Source organism: Chlamydomonas reinhardtii, chromosome 9 (assembly GCF_000002595.2).
Source record: "Chlamydomonas reinhardtii strain CC-503 cw92 mt+ chromosome 9, whole genome shotgun sequence".
NCBI lineage: Eukaryota > Viridiplantae > Chlorophyta > Chlorophyceae > Chlamydomonadales > Chlamydomonadaceae > Chlamydomonas > Chlamydomonas reinhardtii.
Window position 1 is genome coordinate 358,644 of NC_057012.1, and position 15,819 is coordinate 374,462.

The 15,819-nt window shown below is 66.0% G+C and overlaps 5 protein-coding genes across 5 annotated transcripts in view; 2 read left to right on the forward strand and 3 right to left on the reverse strand.

Annotated features, from left to right (window-relative positions):
* Window positions 1-600: 600 nt before the first annotated feature.
* Window positions 601-1,156, reverse strand: CHLRE_09g405105v5 (uncharacterized protein). Its single transcript, XM_043066153.1, has one exon. The coding sequence runs from the start codon at window positions 1,050-1,052 to the stop codon at window positions 771-773; it is 282 nt and encodes a 93-aa protein (XP_042920718.1). The 5' UTR covers window positions 1,053-1,156; the 3' UTR covers window positions 601-770.
* A 1,137-nt stretch (window positions 1,157-2,293) lies between these two features.
* On the reverse strand, window positions 2,294-3,976 carry CHLRE_09g405106v5 (uncharacterized protein). The gene is made up of 2 exons (XM_043066154.1): window positions 3,780-3,976; window positions 2,294-2,943 (listed from the first exon to the last, which is right to left on the reverse strand). Exons 1-2 carry the CDS (start codon window positions 3,890-3,892, stop codon window positions 2,820-2,822), a joined length of 237 nt encoding a protein of 78 aa, XP_042920719.1. The 5' UTR covers window positions 3,893-3,976; the 3' UTR covers window positions 2,294-2,819.
* Window positions 3,977-5,330: 1,354 nt separating this feature from the next.
* CHLRE_09g405050v5 (uncharacterized protein) lies at window positions 5,331-7,956 on the reverse strand. The gene is made up of 5 exons (XM_001695092.2): window positions 7,428-7,956; window positions 7,113-7,201; window positions 6,630-6,738; window positions 6,226-6,317; window positions 5,331-6,080 (listed from the first exon to the last, which is right to left on the reverse strand). Exons 1-5 carry the CDS (start codon window positions 7,798-7,800, stop codon window positions 5,934-5,936), a joined length of 810 nt encoding a protein of 269 aa, XP_001695144.2. The 5' UTR covers window positions 7,801-7,956; the 3' UTR covers window positions 5,331-5,933.
* A 770-nt stretch (window positions 7,957-8,726) lies between these two features.
* Window positions 8,727-14,592, forward strand: CHLRE_09g405000v5 (uncharacterized protein). The gene is made up of 7 exons (XM_043066149.1): window positions 8,727-9,407; window positions 9,730-10,024; window positions 10,353-11,411; window positions 11,682-12,101; window positions 12,420-12,563; window positions 12,831-12,964; window positions 13,294-14,592. The coding sequence occupies exons 1-7, from the start codon at window positions 8,785-8,787 to the stop codon at window positions 14,114-14,116; spliced, it is 3,498 nt and encodes a 1,165-aa protein (XP_042920720.1). The 5' UTR covers window positions 8,727-8,784; the 3' UTR covers window positions 14,117-14,592.
* A 584-nt stretch (window positions 14,593-15,176) lies between these two features.
* The window catches only part of CHLRE_09g405002v5 (uncharacterized protein), a 2,092-nt gene continuing 1,449 nt past the window's right edge, over window positions 15,177-15,819 (forward strand). Inside the window, exons 1-2 of the mRNA XM_043066150.1 lie at window positions 15,177-15,291; window positions 15,378-15,819. The exon at window positions 15,378-15,819 is cut by the window's right edge and continues 560 nt beyond it. The gene's annotated coding sequence lies outside the window, so the exon portion shown is untranslated. The remainder of the gene's footprint in view (window positions 15,292-15,377) is intronic.

Sequence of the window (15,819 nt, forward strand, 5' to 3'; positions counted from 1 at the left end):
ATGCGCCTTTCTATGTATGTATTGCAAAGAGTAACATTATGAAAACGCAAGCCCTATGCCAGAGCGGGGTAAACGCACAAGCGCAGCGTTTGCATTAGAGCTCCAGCGCAACATACAATATATCACAAATTGTATCGATAATCAAGGCTTCCGGCATGGAAGGACGCAAGACGGAGGAATCGACGCGTTGGAGGATCCCGGAAATTGCGCGCGAAAGCGCGAGGCGCAAAAGGTTGGCGCTATCTGTTTTAGTTTCCCCGTAATGACGAATGCCGCGTTCTGTATTCTGCTCGCACATCACCCGGCACATCGGCGTTACTCTCGCCCGCTTCTCGCTGGCTTCCACGCCCTGAGTCCGTGCCCCCGCTGAGTCCGAGCCCCCATCCCCGCTCACTTGCCCACCCCCAGCCCGCGGCGCCCTGAGCTACCGAAGGCAATATCATGACCGGTAGTATGGCTGCTCGCAGCCCCCAGCAGACCTATATGATACTTCCAACATCCGCCAGTCCATCCCACCCCACCCCATCCCCACACCGCATTCCGGGGCGCACGGCATGGAGCGCCCTGAGGGGGGAGGGGCAAGCCGGAGTACTGCGTAGCGGTAGGTGTTTCAACAGGCACATAGCCAAACCAGGTGCCTAGCAATCGTGATGCCACGGCAGAGCCAACCGCAGCCAGACGCAGCACAGTTGTCAACAGCCGCACTACTTGTCATGCCGCATGCCCTGCCAGCCCCACCGCGGACCGCTACCTAGACACCAGCCGGCTCCTCAGCCTGCGCGCTTGCGCCCCTTCTTGGGCGGCGCTGCGCTCTCCTCCTCCACGTGGCCTTTCCCGCCCCCTCCGCTACCAAGATGCGCGCACGCGCCCCCGTTGCTGCTGCCGCCGCCGCCGCCGCCGCCACCGCTGCCGCCGCCGCTGCCGCCGCCAGTCTGCAGCGATGCAGGCCGCTTGTGCCCCAGCAGCATCTCCACCAGCGCGTGCCGGATGTTGGTTGCGGAGTTGCCGTCACGTTCCTGCACCGTCGGGAGGGTAGAGTGAGTGCGTCCCATTGAGCCCACGACTGAGCCATCACCCAGCCGTCACCCAGCCATCACCCACTGAGCCCCACTGAGCCCACGACTGAGCGTCTGAGCCCCACACGACGCTGCACTGTATTTTCACATCAGCGCGACGGTGCAGCCTGGGCCCAGCAATTGCGGCGTGCATGCGCATAGCGGAGGGGGCGAGCAAGGCCACGTGGAGGAGGACAGGGGGGGCGCGGCGCCAGCGCGCAGGTTGAGGCCGGCCTGTGTCTGGTTAGCGGTCTTTGCTGGCCAGCATAGTACCGCACAGTATGTTGTAGGCCGCAGCAGTGAGGAGTGTTGTGGCTAGAGGATTTCCTGCTGTTTGGTTGATTGCTGGCTGTGGTTGTGCTTGATAGCTGGACGCGACTGGACACATTATGGCGGGCCGTGCCTGTACGAACCGACCCCGGCTACGTCCGGGATGAGATGAGGTAGACGCTTGCGGCCTCAGACTAGAGACGTGGCGTGGGCGCAGCCCACTTTCCACTTGCGAGGGGAACCATATCTTTGTCACATCAGCTCCACCGTATTTGCTGGGGCGGATCTTGCGCGACCGTTGACCGCGACGTGCCGTTGATGGCTTAAAATTGGCTGTCACCCGCGCACACGCTGTCCACCGTGCTATGCACTGAAATCACCCGCTTTCTATCTCTTTGGTGCCCCAGATAAAGCTCTTTGCACGTGACAGTCGGCTGTGCTGTGCTGCCTGCTGGCCCCTGGAAACCTGGTGCCGTTGCCGATGTGTTCTATGCTGCGTCGCTGAACCCCGACCCTTGCTCACACAACCCCATCTCAACCTGCTGTGTGTCATTGCGATGCTGATACATGCCCGCTGCTGCTATGGCTCCACGTTCGGGCGCGTGACACGCCGCAGGCACGCTGTCGCAGCATCCTGCGGACCTTCAACCCTCCCCCGCCTACTGACAACTCAACATGCCCCCTGGGTAGAAACTGACCACCATGTCGACAATCTATATTAGCTGAAGCTGTGCGTGGCTGCCTCCCGCCAGCCCCGAGCAATGGGCCAGTCGCGGCTCCACCAGCTGCCCCCTTCCCACTGAAAACTCCTGTACTGAGTAAAGAACGCCAGTTTCTGATGCTGCGTCCGCTCTCGCTGCTGCCGCGAGCTGGAAGCCGCCAAGAGCGGCTCATCGCCTGTCGGCTCTGCCCCGCTGCCCAAGGTGCTGCCCGGCGTGAGCCAGGTACGGGACAAGGGACCAATATTTATCGTCTTGGACTTACACAGCGGGCTCACCCGCGCACAAGGCCCTCATCGTCTCCAGCCAAGTCAACAAGCCGCCAAGCTTACAGGCCCAGCTTCGTGCGGCGCCAGTGGCGGCGCTTAGCGTTGTAACGGATGGTGTTGTCCGTGCGGAAGCGAATCCAGTGGGGAATGGGGCGGTTCTGCTTGGCCTTCTTGGCCAGCTTCTGCTTAATCTTGAACGACTTGTTGGACGGCATTTTTGTGCTGCCTTAGGACAACGTAGCGGAGCCCAAGAGGAAGAAACTGGGCGGGCTCGCGCCGCTTAAGGGGCTCGCCCAGCGAAAATTGCGCATGGGGCCAATGAGCCGGCCAGTTTGTGCAGCAATATGCCCTGCTTACTGAGTATACACATGCATGTTTTTAACCTCTACCATAGTACACATGTCAACTAGTCTGCAGCTTGCCCGGCGCGCAGACAGCCATGTACATCGCCGCGCGTGCGCCTTGCCCACAAAGCTTAGCTGCTACCAAGCCTCATAAACGCATCCTTAGAGATGATAGATAGTGGCCTCGGGGCCGAAGGTAAAAGGGTCTCCTCGCGCACGTTTGGCAGCGACACGAGAAGCCTGGCTGTCCACCGGCCGCCGAAGCTCCCACAGCTGCGGCGGCCGCCTGCGTAACGACGGGGTGGGTGCCGAGTGTGCTTGAGCGTGTGCTGCTGCCGCGGGCACGCCGCATTCACCCCGATCCAACGCCCGGTTCCCGTGTCGCCAGGCGCAGGGGTACTTCAGGCGCCTTCGATGGTTGTTTCAATAGCGGACAAGGGCTCAGCCGTACGGCCTGGCCGACATGAGCTTTCAGCGAACGCCGGTTACTATGCTGCCGTACCAGCCGCCAGTGTGACCCCATTGTGCCCAAGCCCTGGGAGGCATGGCACCGACACACTGGGTAAATACTGGCACCACACTGTGCACCGGCACGGGGGCTGTTGCGGGACGGCGGGGGGCGGCCGCTGCAACCGCTGCGAGGGTTCAACCCATACATGAAACCAGCCGGCCCTAAGCCACAGATTGGTCTGCTGTTCTGCGGTGGCGGTGGCGCAGCAGGTGAGTAGGGGTGGGGAGAGAAGACCCGATCAAACCGAGGGGAGCTTCAGCAAGGGATTCGCCATCGTACATGGATGTGCCCAGCTCTACCGATTGCTGACAGCGAGCAGGGTTGGCGCGGCGGCGGGTGGTTGCTTCATCCCTTCATTGGGTCGGGGGGAGGAGGCATGGACGGACAGGTGATGGCGGCTGACATGCTAAGACTGCGAAGGCTAGGACCCTACGGGCTGCACCTCCCATCGCTGATTCCAACAACAGTTACGGCACCAGTCCCTCTTTGGCTACTGCTAAACATTCACGTTGGCCAGCCGGCGCCATAAGCACCACAACGGCAGGAGCATCATAAAATCCTTTGTGTGGGCGAATGGTGGGGCACTGGGGTGGGTTTCAGCCTGCACGCGCCGGGGCATGCCGCCCCGACCCCCCAAAACCTCCTCCGCGCTCTGCTGGGTCTGGGTTGACTTGGGAATGAAATAAGCTACCCGCCCCGGCCCGGTGTTTGTGAACACCGCCATGTTTGGTCCAGGCTCCTGCCAGGGGGTGTTCTTGAGTCCAATGCGGGGTGCAAGCGGTTACGGTTTCCCCACGCGGATGCACACAGGATAGCGCCGCTAGTGCTCATATTGCGATGACACGTCATAAATCATGGCTGCAGACATCCACACAACAGCCTCTCCTGTCCTGATGCAGGTTTGATCACATCGCTGCTCACAGTGCCATGCAGTTGACATACAACTACGTATGACCTAGCCCTTCCTCTGCCTCCGCAGCTTCCTCTGCCTCGCTTCCTCGGCCCCCAGCTCACGTCCACGTCCTCACCCCTCACAATCCATCCCCGCTCGAACCCGCTTACTGGCGGCTGCTGTCGCTCGTGCGACTGGGCGTGTGAGCGAGGTCGAGGCGGGCGGTAGCGGAGCCTGGGTGGCGATGAGCCGCGCCGGCCAGTCCCCGCGCGAATCGCTGCCTCTGCCGTCAGTTGGCCCACCACGCGGGGGGCCCGGCGCAGCCCACCGTCATGCTTCGTTGCTGGCGCCTGAGGGGCTCGGGGCAGAGGCATGGCTGGCAAGTGGCAAGTCCGGCTGTACGGGCGGTGCACGCAGCACAGGCTGCGGCACAGGCGGGCACCGGTGGTGACGGGGGCGAGGCAAAGTCAGCCCCGCAGCACGTCGGTTGGCGGCATGGCGCAGTGGCCACCAGGCCGTCGAAGCTGCCGGCGCAGGTCCCAGAAGCTGCCCGCAGCCGCGCCAGCCAGCTGCTTCGCAAGGGAGGTATTGGCGAAGGAGGACGAGGAGGACGCGGATGCCGCAGTACGTCGCAGTGGACAGGGCGAGGGGGATGCAGGCGGCCAGGCGCGAGTGTGAGTGATGATGGCGAGAATGATGGTCGGAGCGGGCGTGGGCAGCGGCAGGCGGCCCTGCAGGTACTCCATGCACCAGCTGCGCTGCCGGTAGCAGGGCGTTGGCGGCGTCTCTGGGGCCGGGACCCAGTCACCCAGCGTCAGCTCGCCGCCGGGTCGGACACGTAGCTGGTCAGCGCCACACCTATGGGGCCGGACACAGCGTTCACCAGCACACATGTGTATGGCTAGGGTGGCAGCAGGCGGGCGAGCATGTAGGCTTGTGTGAGGCGGGGTGAACGCGCTAGACGGGCACACACTGCATCGACGGGGGCCGAAAGCTCGGGTACTGTACTTGCGCTGTATGCATGCGCGAGAGGCGTCCAGCGTGCCGCACCTCGATGTCGTGGACGAGCACTAGGGGCTGTGTGACAGGTGGCCCCGACGCCGTGGCCCCGACGCCGATGTGCCCCTGCCGGCCCGCCCTTCGCCCATCCGCCTGCACACGCTCGCCCCATACGCCCACGGCGGAACCCCTGGAGGAGACGGTTTCTTTTGCGGGAACACGCCCAAGTGCCGCATTAGTGGAGAACGCCGAGGGGAAAGGATGGAGGATGAAACCTTCCACGGCTTAAAACTCATAACCACAATAACACGGGTCCGGAACCGTCAACCACTCGACCTGCCCAATCTAGGCAGATCGGTCAAGTCCGGCTCCACCCAAGTCCACCCAATCCACCGTACGTGGCACTGCCCCTTTGCCCCCCCCCCCACCCTACGAGCGTTGGTGTTGACATACCGTACCTTGCGCACACTCCGGCTACTGCACTGTCCGTTCCATACGTTCATCCGGTCCAGATGCTGCCCTTCAGTCAAAACTGGCCCCGTCCCGTCCTCCAAATCATGTAAGGCGGATAGGCCACCGAGCCCCGAGCACGCATGTGCCCGCCTTCCCTCTCCAGTGCCATCCAAGGCTTCTGTGACCAACGCGCTTTCCACGTGCAGTGGAATTCACGGCGTTCGCACGCACACACCGCTCCCACGTTGCCCGACCCACACACCCATGTGTCCGTCTACCGCAGTGTGCCCCTTGCCCTCGTGGTGGGCTGCGCCACCCGCACGCGGGAGCACGACATCACATCCCAGCCCCAAACAACCCTCATCACACGTGTGGCATCCTCCTGTCGTCACACACCCTACGCCGCCCCAGGCGCATGCCCTCAGAACAGCAGGTCGTCCTCCTTGTAGTTGAGCAGTGAGGAGTTGGTGGGCGGCTGCACGCCCTGCTGGCCCTGTGGCCCGTTGAAGGGCGGCATCTTCAGGTCGCCCGCCTCCGCCTTCTCCCCCGCCGCCGCCGCGGCCGCGTCCTGCAGCAGGTGCGGTGAACAGTAAGGACTCCAACAACATGCAGCATCACACAAGCCCACACCCATGGACGGCAGCACTACCTAAGAGACAGTCCGCGCCTGCCTCGCAGCAGCAACAATAACACGCGCATGCGGCATGCCTCACCTCCGCCATCTGCGCCATCTGCTTCTTCTGCTTGTTCTTCTGCACCTTCTTTAGCCGGAAAAACTCCTCGCGCTCCAGCTCGTCCAGCTCGGCTGCGAGGACAGGCGGACCGGCAGGCGGGCTTGTAGGCAGGCAGACAGGCATGTTTGGACACTGCGCGCCGGGTGCCGAGCTGCCGATGCCTGCAACTGCGACAGCCCATGAAACCCCGGGGGCACCGCAGCCCACGCGCCCATGCCCCGCGTGTGGTCGCTGCCCACACGGCCTGATTGAGGCTTCCATTTGTTTTGCCAAGGCACCGCCGGGCTCTGAAGGAGTTAGTGCGCCCACATGGACTCAAAACCCGTGTGAATGCTCATGCTGACGTGCACCGGCCTGTGCGCCCACGACTGCCAGTCTCTCACCCTTGATGTAGGAGATGGTGTTCTCCAGCTTGGGCTTAACCACGTTCTCCAGCGCGTTCACGCGGCGGTTGGTCACCTTGAGCGCCTCGTCCAGCGTCAGGAAGGCGGTCTGGGGTGGGAGCGGGCGCAGGCGTGTGTGGGCAGGGGCAGGGGCAGGGTCAAGGCGTGCCAAGTCGGACTGACGGAGCTGCCTGGCCAAGTCGCCAAAATGGGTGGTGTCGAACGCGCCTACAATGGCTTCACTAGCTGAACAGAACTCAACAGCAGAGTTTGTGGATGCGCTGTACCTCACACAAGCATGTGCGCCGGCCATAATGCCCACCATGCAAAGTTCTGCCGCGCGGGTAGCCGCGACCATCGCTGCCATCGCCAGCCTCAGCCAAGGACAACAAACCCAGCCCGTAACACCACCGCTTTCCATGCGTCACCAGCCGTGCCACATCCCCCCGCTGCGGCCAACCCCCCAGCTGCGCGGCTGCTGACCTGCAGGTTGGCCAGCTGCACCAGCAGCTCCACGGCGCTCAGGTAGGCCTTGCGGCAGCTCTGCAGCTGCTGGCCACCGCGGCCCAGGCCTGCGGTATCGAGTTGATACACACATGAATAAACAGCAAGTCGGCGTGCTAAGCATGGGCCCATGCTTGGCGCCTAGTAGTAATTGGGTGCCAACGCACACACGGACCACCACGCCACCAATACCCGCACGCTGCCCCACTGCGTGCACAACCCCGCACACTCCATCCCCTCCGTCATGCACCCAACCCCCCCCCCCCCCCCCGTCAAGCTATTCCACGGACGCACCCGTGAGGTCCATCTTGGTCTCGCCCGGCAGCACGAACGACTCAAACCGCGGAATTTTCACACCAGCGACGTTATCAAGGTCGCCGCGGACTTTGACCACGGCCGTGTCCACGTTATCCATGATCGTGTGCTTGATGTTCTCGCCCGCAGCGTACTGCGCCTCCGTGTAAGCGAAGAACGAGCCCTTCATCGTGGAGCCGAGATTCTCCTTGGCATCAATGATTTCCTTCAGCAGCTGGCGGAAGCGCATGGTCAGCGCGTCCGCCTTCTTCTTCAGTAGTGCGTGTCCCTTTGTAGCTCCAATGAGGCGAGCCTTCATCACCGTCAACACAGTGACAGTGGGCACCACCACCAGCCTATTCTGAGAAGACATTCTTCAAGGATTGTGCTGCTACAACTGGTCAAAGTACTGTGGCTCGGCCAAATCAGAAGCTGGGCCTTTCCAGCGCACAATCAACCGCGTATCAATCACCCTACGTGCCCGGCTGTGTTTGCAGGCGACCTAAAAGTAGATACAAGCGAAGTACAGACCTTGTGAGGCAAGCACAGCAACATGATGCATGGGGTGTGTTTTTGCGACGGGGGCTTGCATGAGGTTCCTGCCCCCCGAACCGCCCAAAGCCCCGAACCCTTTGGCCTTCCTCGCATGAAACACATTTACAAAGTCGTATGCACTGATTTCAATTTTGAGTTAATCCCCCTTCGTGAAAGACGACACGATGCCACGACCGTCGCGTTTTGTATGTCTTTGGCTTATAGGGCCAAGAGTCTCTCTTGCTTGAAAGGATGCAGTCATTGTTTCAGTAAGCGGGCTGTCTGAGATGTGACTAACCGGGTCACCGCTGGGGTCCCCAGCGCCGGGGTCGCCGTGCCCGCTGGTCAGTTCGTGTCAGTGGCACCAGCAGTGTCACGCGCCAGCTGTCCCAGTGGTGGAGTGGTCGTCGGGGGCTGCATCATGCACACAGTAGGAACAGGTGCCAGTCGGCATGCATGTACGCAAGGCATGACGCATCCGCATCGGCCTTAACCGCGTCTTCTACTCCACCTCCAAATCTTCACCAGGTGTTCCTCAACACCTTGCCCCCGCGGCTCCTGTTTGTTCTGACGTGTATACGGGTGCCTCGTGTGCGCTTGTGTGCCTGTACAGTGCAAGGACGAGGATGGCAAGGCATGGGGGGGGTGCTGTGAGAGTTGCAGGGCAGGCCGGGATGGGGGCAGCTTCTTGGGTCAGGCGGGGCCACCACCAAACATGTAGTACAGTCACTTCAAAGATCATTTGAGTTGTGTAGCAAGTAAGTACTGCTGCAGCCTGCCTAGGGCTGGACACCGCGTGCACGGACAGAGAACGCTTCGTTCCATGGCTGCGACCCAGCAGCGCCGCGCGCCCGGGCCCGCCGCGCCCGTCGGCCTTCGAGGCGGCCGCGGAGCCGAGCTGTTGGACGTGCTGTGGGCCATTGGCGACAAGGAGCTGCTCTACAGCCTGCTGGGCAGCCAGGCCAAGTCGGCGCTCCGCGGCGCCTGTCGCGGCAGCCGCGCGTGGGTCGACTCGTGCGTTTCCAGCCTCACCATCGCGCCCTGCGTGGGCCGCGCACCTCGCTCGCCGCGGGTGCTGAACCGGCTGCCGGCCCGCCTGGTGCGGCGCTGGCCGCGGCTGTCTCGCCTGCGTGTGCTGCTCGCCAAGCGGGTGCTGTGCGAGGGCGGCTGCAGCTGCGGCGACTGTGTGCTGGGCCCCGAGGCGGTGCAGGACGTGGTGGCGAGGGCGCTGGCGGGCGGCGGCGCGCTGCCGCTGCTGGCGCGGCAGCTGCGGGAGCTGACGCTGCACTTCCTGGCCCAGCCCATCGGAGGAGATGACGGCGGGGGCGGGGGCGGGGGCACGCAGTCGCCGTGGCCGCTGCCCACCGCGCTGGTGCCGTGGGTCGCGGCGTTCCTGCCGCAGCTGCGGGCCATCCGCATCACCGGCTGCGTGGACGTGGCGTACAGGTGGGTGGGAGCTGGGGGTTGGGAGCGGAGGGGGGGAGGGGAGGGGGGGAGCTGACTGAGGGGGGGAGGGGAGGGGTGGAGGGGAGGTTGCGAGGTCCGCAGCACCCTGGCACCCGAGCTACAGAACGGGCGGGGGGAGAGGGGTATCCACACAGTGAGTGTACCATCCGCGACCCAGAGGCGGGTGGCTTGTCCTCATCACACGTCACCTCATCATCAAACTACACCGCACCACCGCCCCCGCACCACCGCCCCCGCACCACCGCCCCTGCACCACCGCCCCCGCACCACCGCCCCCCACCCCACGCCACCCCACCCACAGGCCCCTGGACGAGCTGCACGCCGGCAGCCGCCCGCACCTGCTGTACAGCGGCCTGTCCGCCCTCCGCCACCTGCGCTCCCTGCACCTGGCCACGCCCGCCGGCCTGCACTTCCTGCCGCTGCTGGCGCCCGCCCTGGAGCAGCTGGTCATCCGCCGCCCCGCCGCCGCCGCGCCGCGGCACTACGTCAGCGTGGGCGTGAGCGGCGTGCTGCAGGGTCTGGCGGCGCTGACGCGGCTCACCTCGCTCAGCCTGGAGGGGCACGAGGTGTGCCACTGCTGCCGCAAAGCGCCGCAGGTGGGGGCGGGGTGGTGGTGGTGGGGGCGGGGCGGCCATGCGCGCTGGGGCTGTCTGCTGGCGCTCGCATCAGGGTCAGCTTTAGCGCAGGTCCCAGCTCACATGCCGCCTGGTCGACAGGGTCAGCACCCCCCACCCGCCCACCCCACGCACACCCTTTGCATCCATTGCGCCCAGCGCTCAGCCGCGACGTAGCGCAGCTCATGCCCCGCCCCCGTCCCCGTCCCTGTCCCTATCCTGCCTGCGGGCCTGCGTCCAGCACACGACACCCACGTGTACTCGCCCTGCACCGGTGTGTGTGTGTGTGTGTGTGCGCGGGGGGGTGCAGGTGCTGCTGGGCCCGGGCCTGCCGCCCGCGCTGCGGCGGCTGCACCTGGACCTGCTGGGCATGCCGGGCGTGGCGCTGCGGCTGAGAGTGCCGCTCACCCTGGAGCTGGAGGGGGAGGGGGAGGGGGGACAGGGGGAGGGGGGGCAGGGTGGCCTAGGCGGTGCAGCAGCAGGGGCAGGGAGTATTGGCGGTGGTGGGGGCGGCGGCGGCGGGGGCGGCGGCGGGGGCGGGTGCCGACTGGTGCTGACGGTGGGCACTGCCGGCCGGGCGGTGGGGGTGGAGGAGCTGGTGCGGGTGGGCGCAGTGCTGCTGCAGGCGCGGCGCATGCTGGTGGACAGCGAGGCGGCAGCAGGCGGCAGCGGCGGCAGCAGCAGCAGCGGGCGCGGCAGGCGGGAGCGGCGGCAGCCTGGGGACACAGACGAGGAAGGCAGCACCGACACCAGTGGCGCGCACAGCGATGGTGACGGTGAAGGTGACGGCAGCAGCAGCGACGGCGGGGGCGGTGAGGACTACGGCTTTGGCTTGGGCGCGGGCGCGGGCGCTGCTGCGGCCGAGGGAGCTGGGCCCCGGCCCGGGCAGGCGGCGCCGTCCCTTCGCGGCGCGCTGCTGGCGGCGGCCCCCCTGGTGCTGCGGGTGCCGCGGCTGGTGCTGTCGGGCCGGACCTGGAGGCCGCCGCGACCGCAGGGCACACACGCGGCCGACGATGATGAGGAGGAGGAGGACGGCGGCAGCGACGGCGATGGTGACGTCAGCGATGGCGGCGGCGGGGTTGCGGTGTTGAGGCGGCACGGCTGCCCGCGGGAGCCCCTGCACATCAGGCCGCTGCAGGCGGGGGGCTGGCGCCTGCGCACACTGCAGCGCCTGCGCAGCATGTGCATGGGCGGCGGCGGCGGCAGCGGCGGCGTCGATGTGGCGGGTGGCGGTGAGGGCGCCAGCGGCGGCACCGGTGGTGGCACCGGGGGCGGCGGTGGGACGGGTGTGGGTGTGGGTGCTGCCCCGCGGGCGCTGGGCACGTGGGAGGTGCGGCAGCTGGAGCTGAGGGCGCCCGGCTGCGTGCACGTGAGTGGGGGGCAGGCTCGGCTGCGGGCGTGTGGGATTGTGGATGGGGCCCATGTGCCGTAGCATGGCTTGGGTCCTTTGAACAGCGCAAAAAGAGGCACACATTACCAGAGCTTGCACAGTACGACCTGGGGCGCGTGACGCGGGCCGCTTACACTGCGCCCAGCCGCACACATATGTCGGCAGGGCCCGCCCGGGTGGTGCTCCGGCCTTACCCAGTCCCACACATCATTGCTTCATCGCCACCGCTCTTGTCCCCTCACTCCTCAGGCCCTGCGGCAGCTGGCGGCGCTGCTGCCCCCCGGCTCGCCGCCGCCGCCGCACGTGCTCCTGGTGGACGGCGCCGCCTGGTCCGGACACCGCCTGCAGCGGCCACGCGGCGGCGGCGACACCGAGTGGAACAATGAGGATGATGACGACGACGACGACGACGATGATGACGAAGACGACTGTGAAGACAGTGAGGAGTGGCGTTGCAGCGGCAGCGGCAGCGATGAAGGAGAGGATGGCGAGCAGGATGGGCGGGGCTCGCGGCGTCTGGACGGCTTCAACAGTTTTGCGGAGGCGCTGCGCCACGGCCTGCCGCCGGCCTGGCGCCGCGCCGTGCGGCGGCTGACGGTGTTGTGTCCGCCCGGCGCGGTGCGCAGCGCGGCGGAGGTGCTGGCGGCGGCGGCGGCGCTGCCGTGCCTGGTGCGTACATGTGTATACATGTGTGTATGCGTTGTGTGTATACATGTGTGTACGCGTTGTGTGTATACATGTGTGTGAGGCGGGCGGTACGGGCATATGTCCCAGACCAACCGAACTGGGGATGGGATAAAGTGGGGGAGGGGACTCAAAATTTGTTTGCGGGCTGGGGCGGACAGGGGCAGTGTGTGTGTGGGAGGGGGATGTCTGCCGGAGTTGACGGCCCTCCCCTGGAGGCCGCAGCTGTGCCCCCCGCTCCACCGATCCGTTGCCGCCCGCTATCCTTTCCATACATTACGAATGAGTACTATGCACCCGCAGGAGGTGGCGGCGGTGGCGGGCGGTGCCCACCCGGCCCGCATGCTGCGTGGGCTGGCGGGCGGGCTGGCGGCGGCCGCGCGGGGTGACGTGCGGCCCGGGGGCGGCGGGTGGGCGGGACTGCAGCGCCGCGGCATGCAGCTGCAGGTGCGGGGGCCCGGGGGGCGGGGGGCCGGGGGGCCGGGGGCTGCTGGGCATGTAGTAGGGGGGGGGGGCGATTAATGTTGGTGTACATGGCTGCGGGCACCGTGTTATAAGGGTTGCTTTTGTAACAACAGGGTTTTTCCCCCACCCCTGCTTGCAACGAGTATGTTGGACTGGAAGGAACCAACAAGCCCCAGCTCGACGAGCATGGGCGTTGACCCATGTTGTCCCCGCCCCACCCTGCTGTCCCCCCCCCCTGCCGCGGCGTAGGTCCTTGCGGTGGACGACCCCGGCCCCCGCAGCCGCGGGCCGCTGTCCACAGCTCACCGCGAGCGCCGGGCGGCGGCGCGGTGGCGGTCCGCGTGTGGTGTGCTGGCGGCGGTGGCGCACGTACGGGAGTACAGGTGGGTGCTTGCGAGGGTGTGCAGGTGGCGGAGGCGGCTGACGGCATCAGCTGGGTGCACAGCGGGTAGCGCAAGCATTCCAGATGTGGATTGATTGAAGATTGATGAGCAGCATTGAACACGCAAAATTGTCCATGCGCTTTCCACGCAAACTGGGACTGTTTGGGTGTGGCAGAGAGCACACGTGACGACACGAGCGTGTGTATTTATGTGTGTGTGACCGTGTGTGTGACTGTGTGACCGTGTGTGTGTGTGTGTGTGTGTGTGTGTGTGTGTGTGTGTGTGTGTGTGTGTGTGTGTGTGTGTGTGTGTGCCACCTGGGCCCACAGGACGCGGCTGAGCGCTCGCCGCCTGGACTGCCGGGGCCCCGACCTCATGCACCACCACCACCAGTACAACCACCAGTACAACCACCAGTACAACCACCAGTACAACCACCACCAGCTACAGCACTACAACATGCTCGAGGGCGAGGCGGACGTCGCCGTGGCCGCCATCCTGCTGGGCGGCAGTAGCAGCGGCCGCGGCAGCGGCAGTAGCAGAGGCCTCGGCGGCGGCAGTAGCCACGGCCAACTGGGCGCCATCCCCGCCGCCGGCCCGCACGCGCCCGACCCGGATGCGCTGCTGGAGGCGCTGCTGGGCTCGGACGCGGAGCTGTGGGGCGGCCTGCCGCTGCGCAATGAGAGGTGGCGGGTGGCAGTGGAGGCGCGTGGCCGCCGCAGGCAGAGGCAGCTGCGGGAGCCGGGGCGGAAGTGCCGGCGGGGGCAGCGGGGGCAGCGGGAGCGCCTGCACCAGCAGCAAGAGGGCGTGGCAGCAGCAGGGGAAGAGGATGAGACGGAGGGTGATGAGGATGAGGAGGATGAGGAGGATTATGATGAGGAAGATTATGATGATGAGGAGGAGGAGGAGGGTGAGGAGGGTGAGGAGGACGAGGAGGACTGCTTTGTGGATGAGGCGGAGGCCGCGGAGGCGGAGGCCTGGGTGTTGCGGCACCAGCTGCAGGAGCTGCGCGGCCGGCACGGCGCGGCAGCGATCCTGGGGGGTGACAGCAGCAGCAGTGAGGAGGGCAGCGAGGAGGGCAGTGAGGAGGACAGTGCGGATTCCTTGGAGGAGTGGCATGGACAGGACGAGGGAGAAGGGATGGACGTGTGAACCGGGGAGCAGTGCTTGCGTCTTCCAGGCACAGTCGTACAGGCACCGGCTTTCCGTGCAACTGCCAGCTCCTGGTTGCAGAGGTACCCGAGTACTGCGACTCCGGACTCGGCTTGTGGGCTTGACTTGTCGTACACGAGATAGTGGGGGTGAGTGGGAACTGTCCTCTAACAAGTATAAAGGAGTTTGAGGAGGATGACAGTGCGCGGCTGCAGCTGCCGCGCGGCGATGGCGGCCGCAGCGGGCCTGGCTGCCTTGGTGGCTGTGGGGCAGGGGCGCGTGGGGCAGTAGGGGCGCGTGAAGCTGGCGGTGTCCCGCATTGATGCGGGGCTGGGTCTGGGCGGTGAGGGGGGGTGGACAAGGCAGGGTGAGGTGCACGTGCTGCTAGGCGGCTCTCACCCGCTGCCAGCCGGGGCTGGTGCAGGCGCGGTGCCCGCAGTATTGATGCGCCGCTGTTGCTGTAACGGATGGTGCGTGGTTGATATCCCGCCGCGTTTCCCACGCCAGCGCCAGTGCGGCACGCATCTTTTACCAGACGGCGCCGCACGCATATCGCAGCTGCCCGCTCCCAGCCGCGCCGCGCGCCATCAGCCAGCCCCGCGCGCTCGACTGCAGCCCCCAGTCGCAGCGTCCCAGCCGTCCGCCCGCGCAACCGCTCCCCTTCGCGCAGCCACCCAACTCGCGTCAACTACCATGCAGTCCATGCCCGTCCAGCCCTGGCACGCAGCTTCCCAGCCGTCTGCTCGTACCACCAGGGTTGCTCAGTACGCGACCAATCCCGGGTTTTCCAATACAGCCGCAGCGGCGCAGGGCCCGGCGGCGGTGCAGGGCCTGGGCCCAGCAATTGCGGCGTGCATGCGCATAGCGGAGGGGGCAGCAAGGCCACGTGGAGGAGAGCGCGGCGCCGCCCATGAAGCGGCGCCGGCGCGCAGGTTGAGGCCGGCCGGTGTCACCGCACAGTACCGTATGTGGTGGGCCGCAGCAGTGAGGAATGTTGTGGCTGGAGGTTTTCCTGCTGCACCCCACAAGAAATAGAAGCCCTGAAACCAGGCGTCGTACTGCACCGCGCCCGGCTGCGCCTCCTCGCCGCTGTCCACGCACCCCCACACGCGGGGGATGGGAGCGGGCAGCGCGTCCACAGGGCCCGCGTCGCCCCAGCCGTCCGGCCCGTTGAGGTGCGGCGGCAGGTCCGCCATCCACGTGTACCGCCCTGCTGTACCGTCGGCGCCGCCAACCGCCGCCGCGTCGGTTGGCGTTGCAGCGGCGGTGGCAGCGGTTGCGGGCGACGCCAGCGAGCCGGGTAAGGGCTGCGAGGGCCCGGGTAGGCCGTCGGTCCGCGGCCTGTGCACGTGTCATAACGTGACATGGTGGTGGTGGTGGTGGTGGTGGTGGTGGTGGTGGTGGTGGTGGTGGTGGTGGTGGTGGTGGTGGTGGTGGTGGTGGTGGTGGTGGTGGTGGTGGTGGTGGTGGTGGTGGTGGTGGTGGTGGTGGTGGTGGTGGTGGTGGTGGGTGGTGGTGGTGGTGGTGGTGGTGGTGGTGGTGGTGGTGGTGGTGGTGATGGTGGTGGTGGTGGTGGTGGTGGTGGTGGTGGTGGTGGTGGTGGTGGTGGTGGTGGTGGTGGTGGTGGTGGTGGTGGTGGTGGTGGTGGTGGTGGTGGTGGTGGTGGTGGTGGTGGTGGTGGTGGTGGTGGTGGTGGTGGTGGT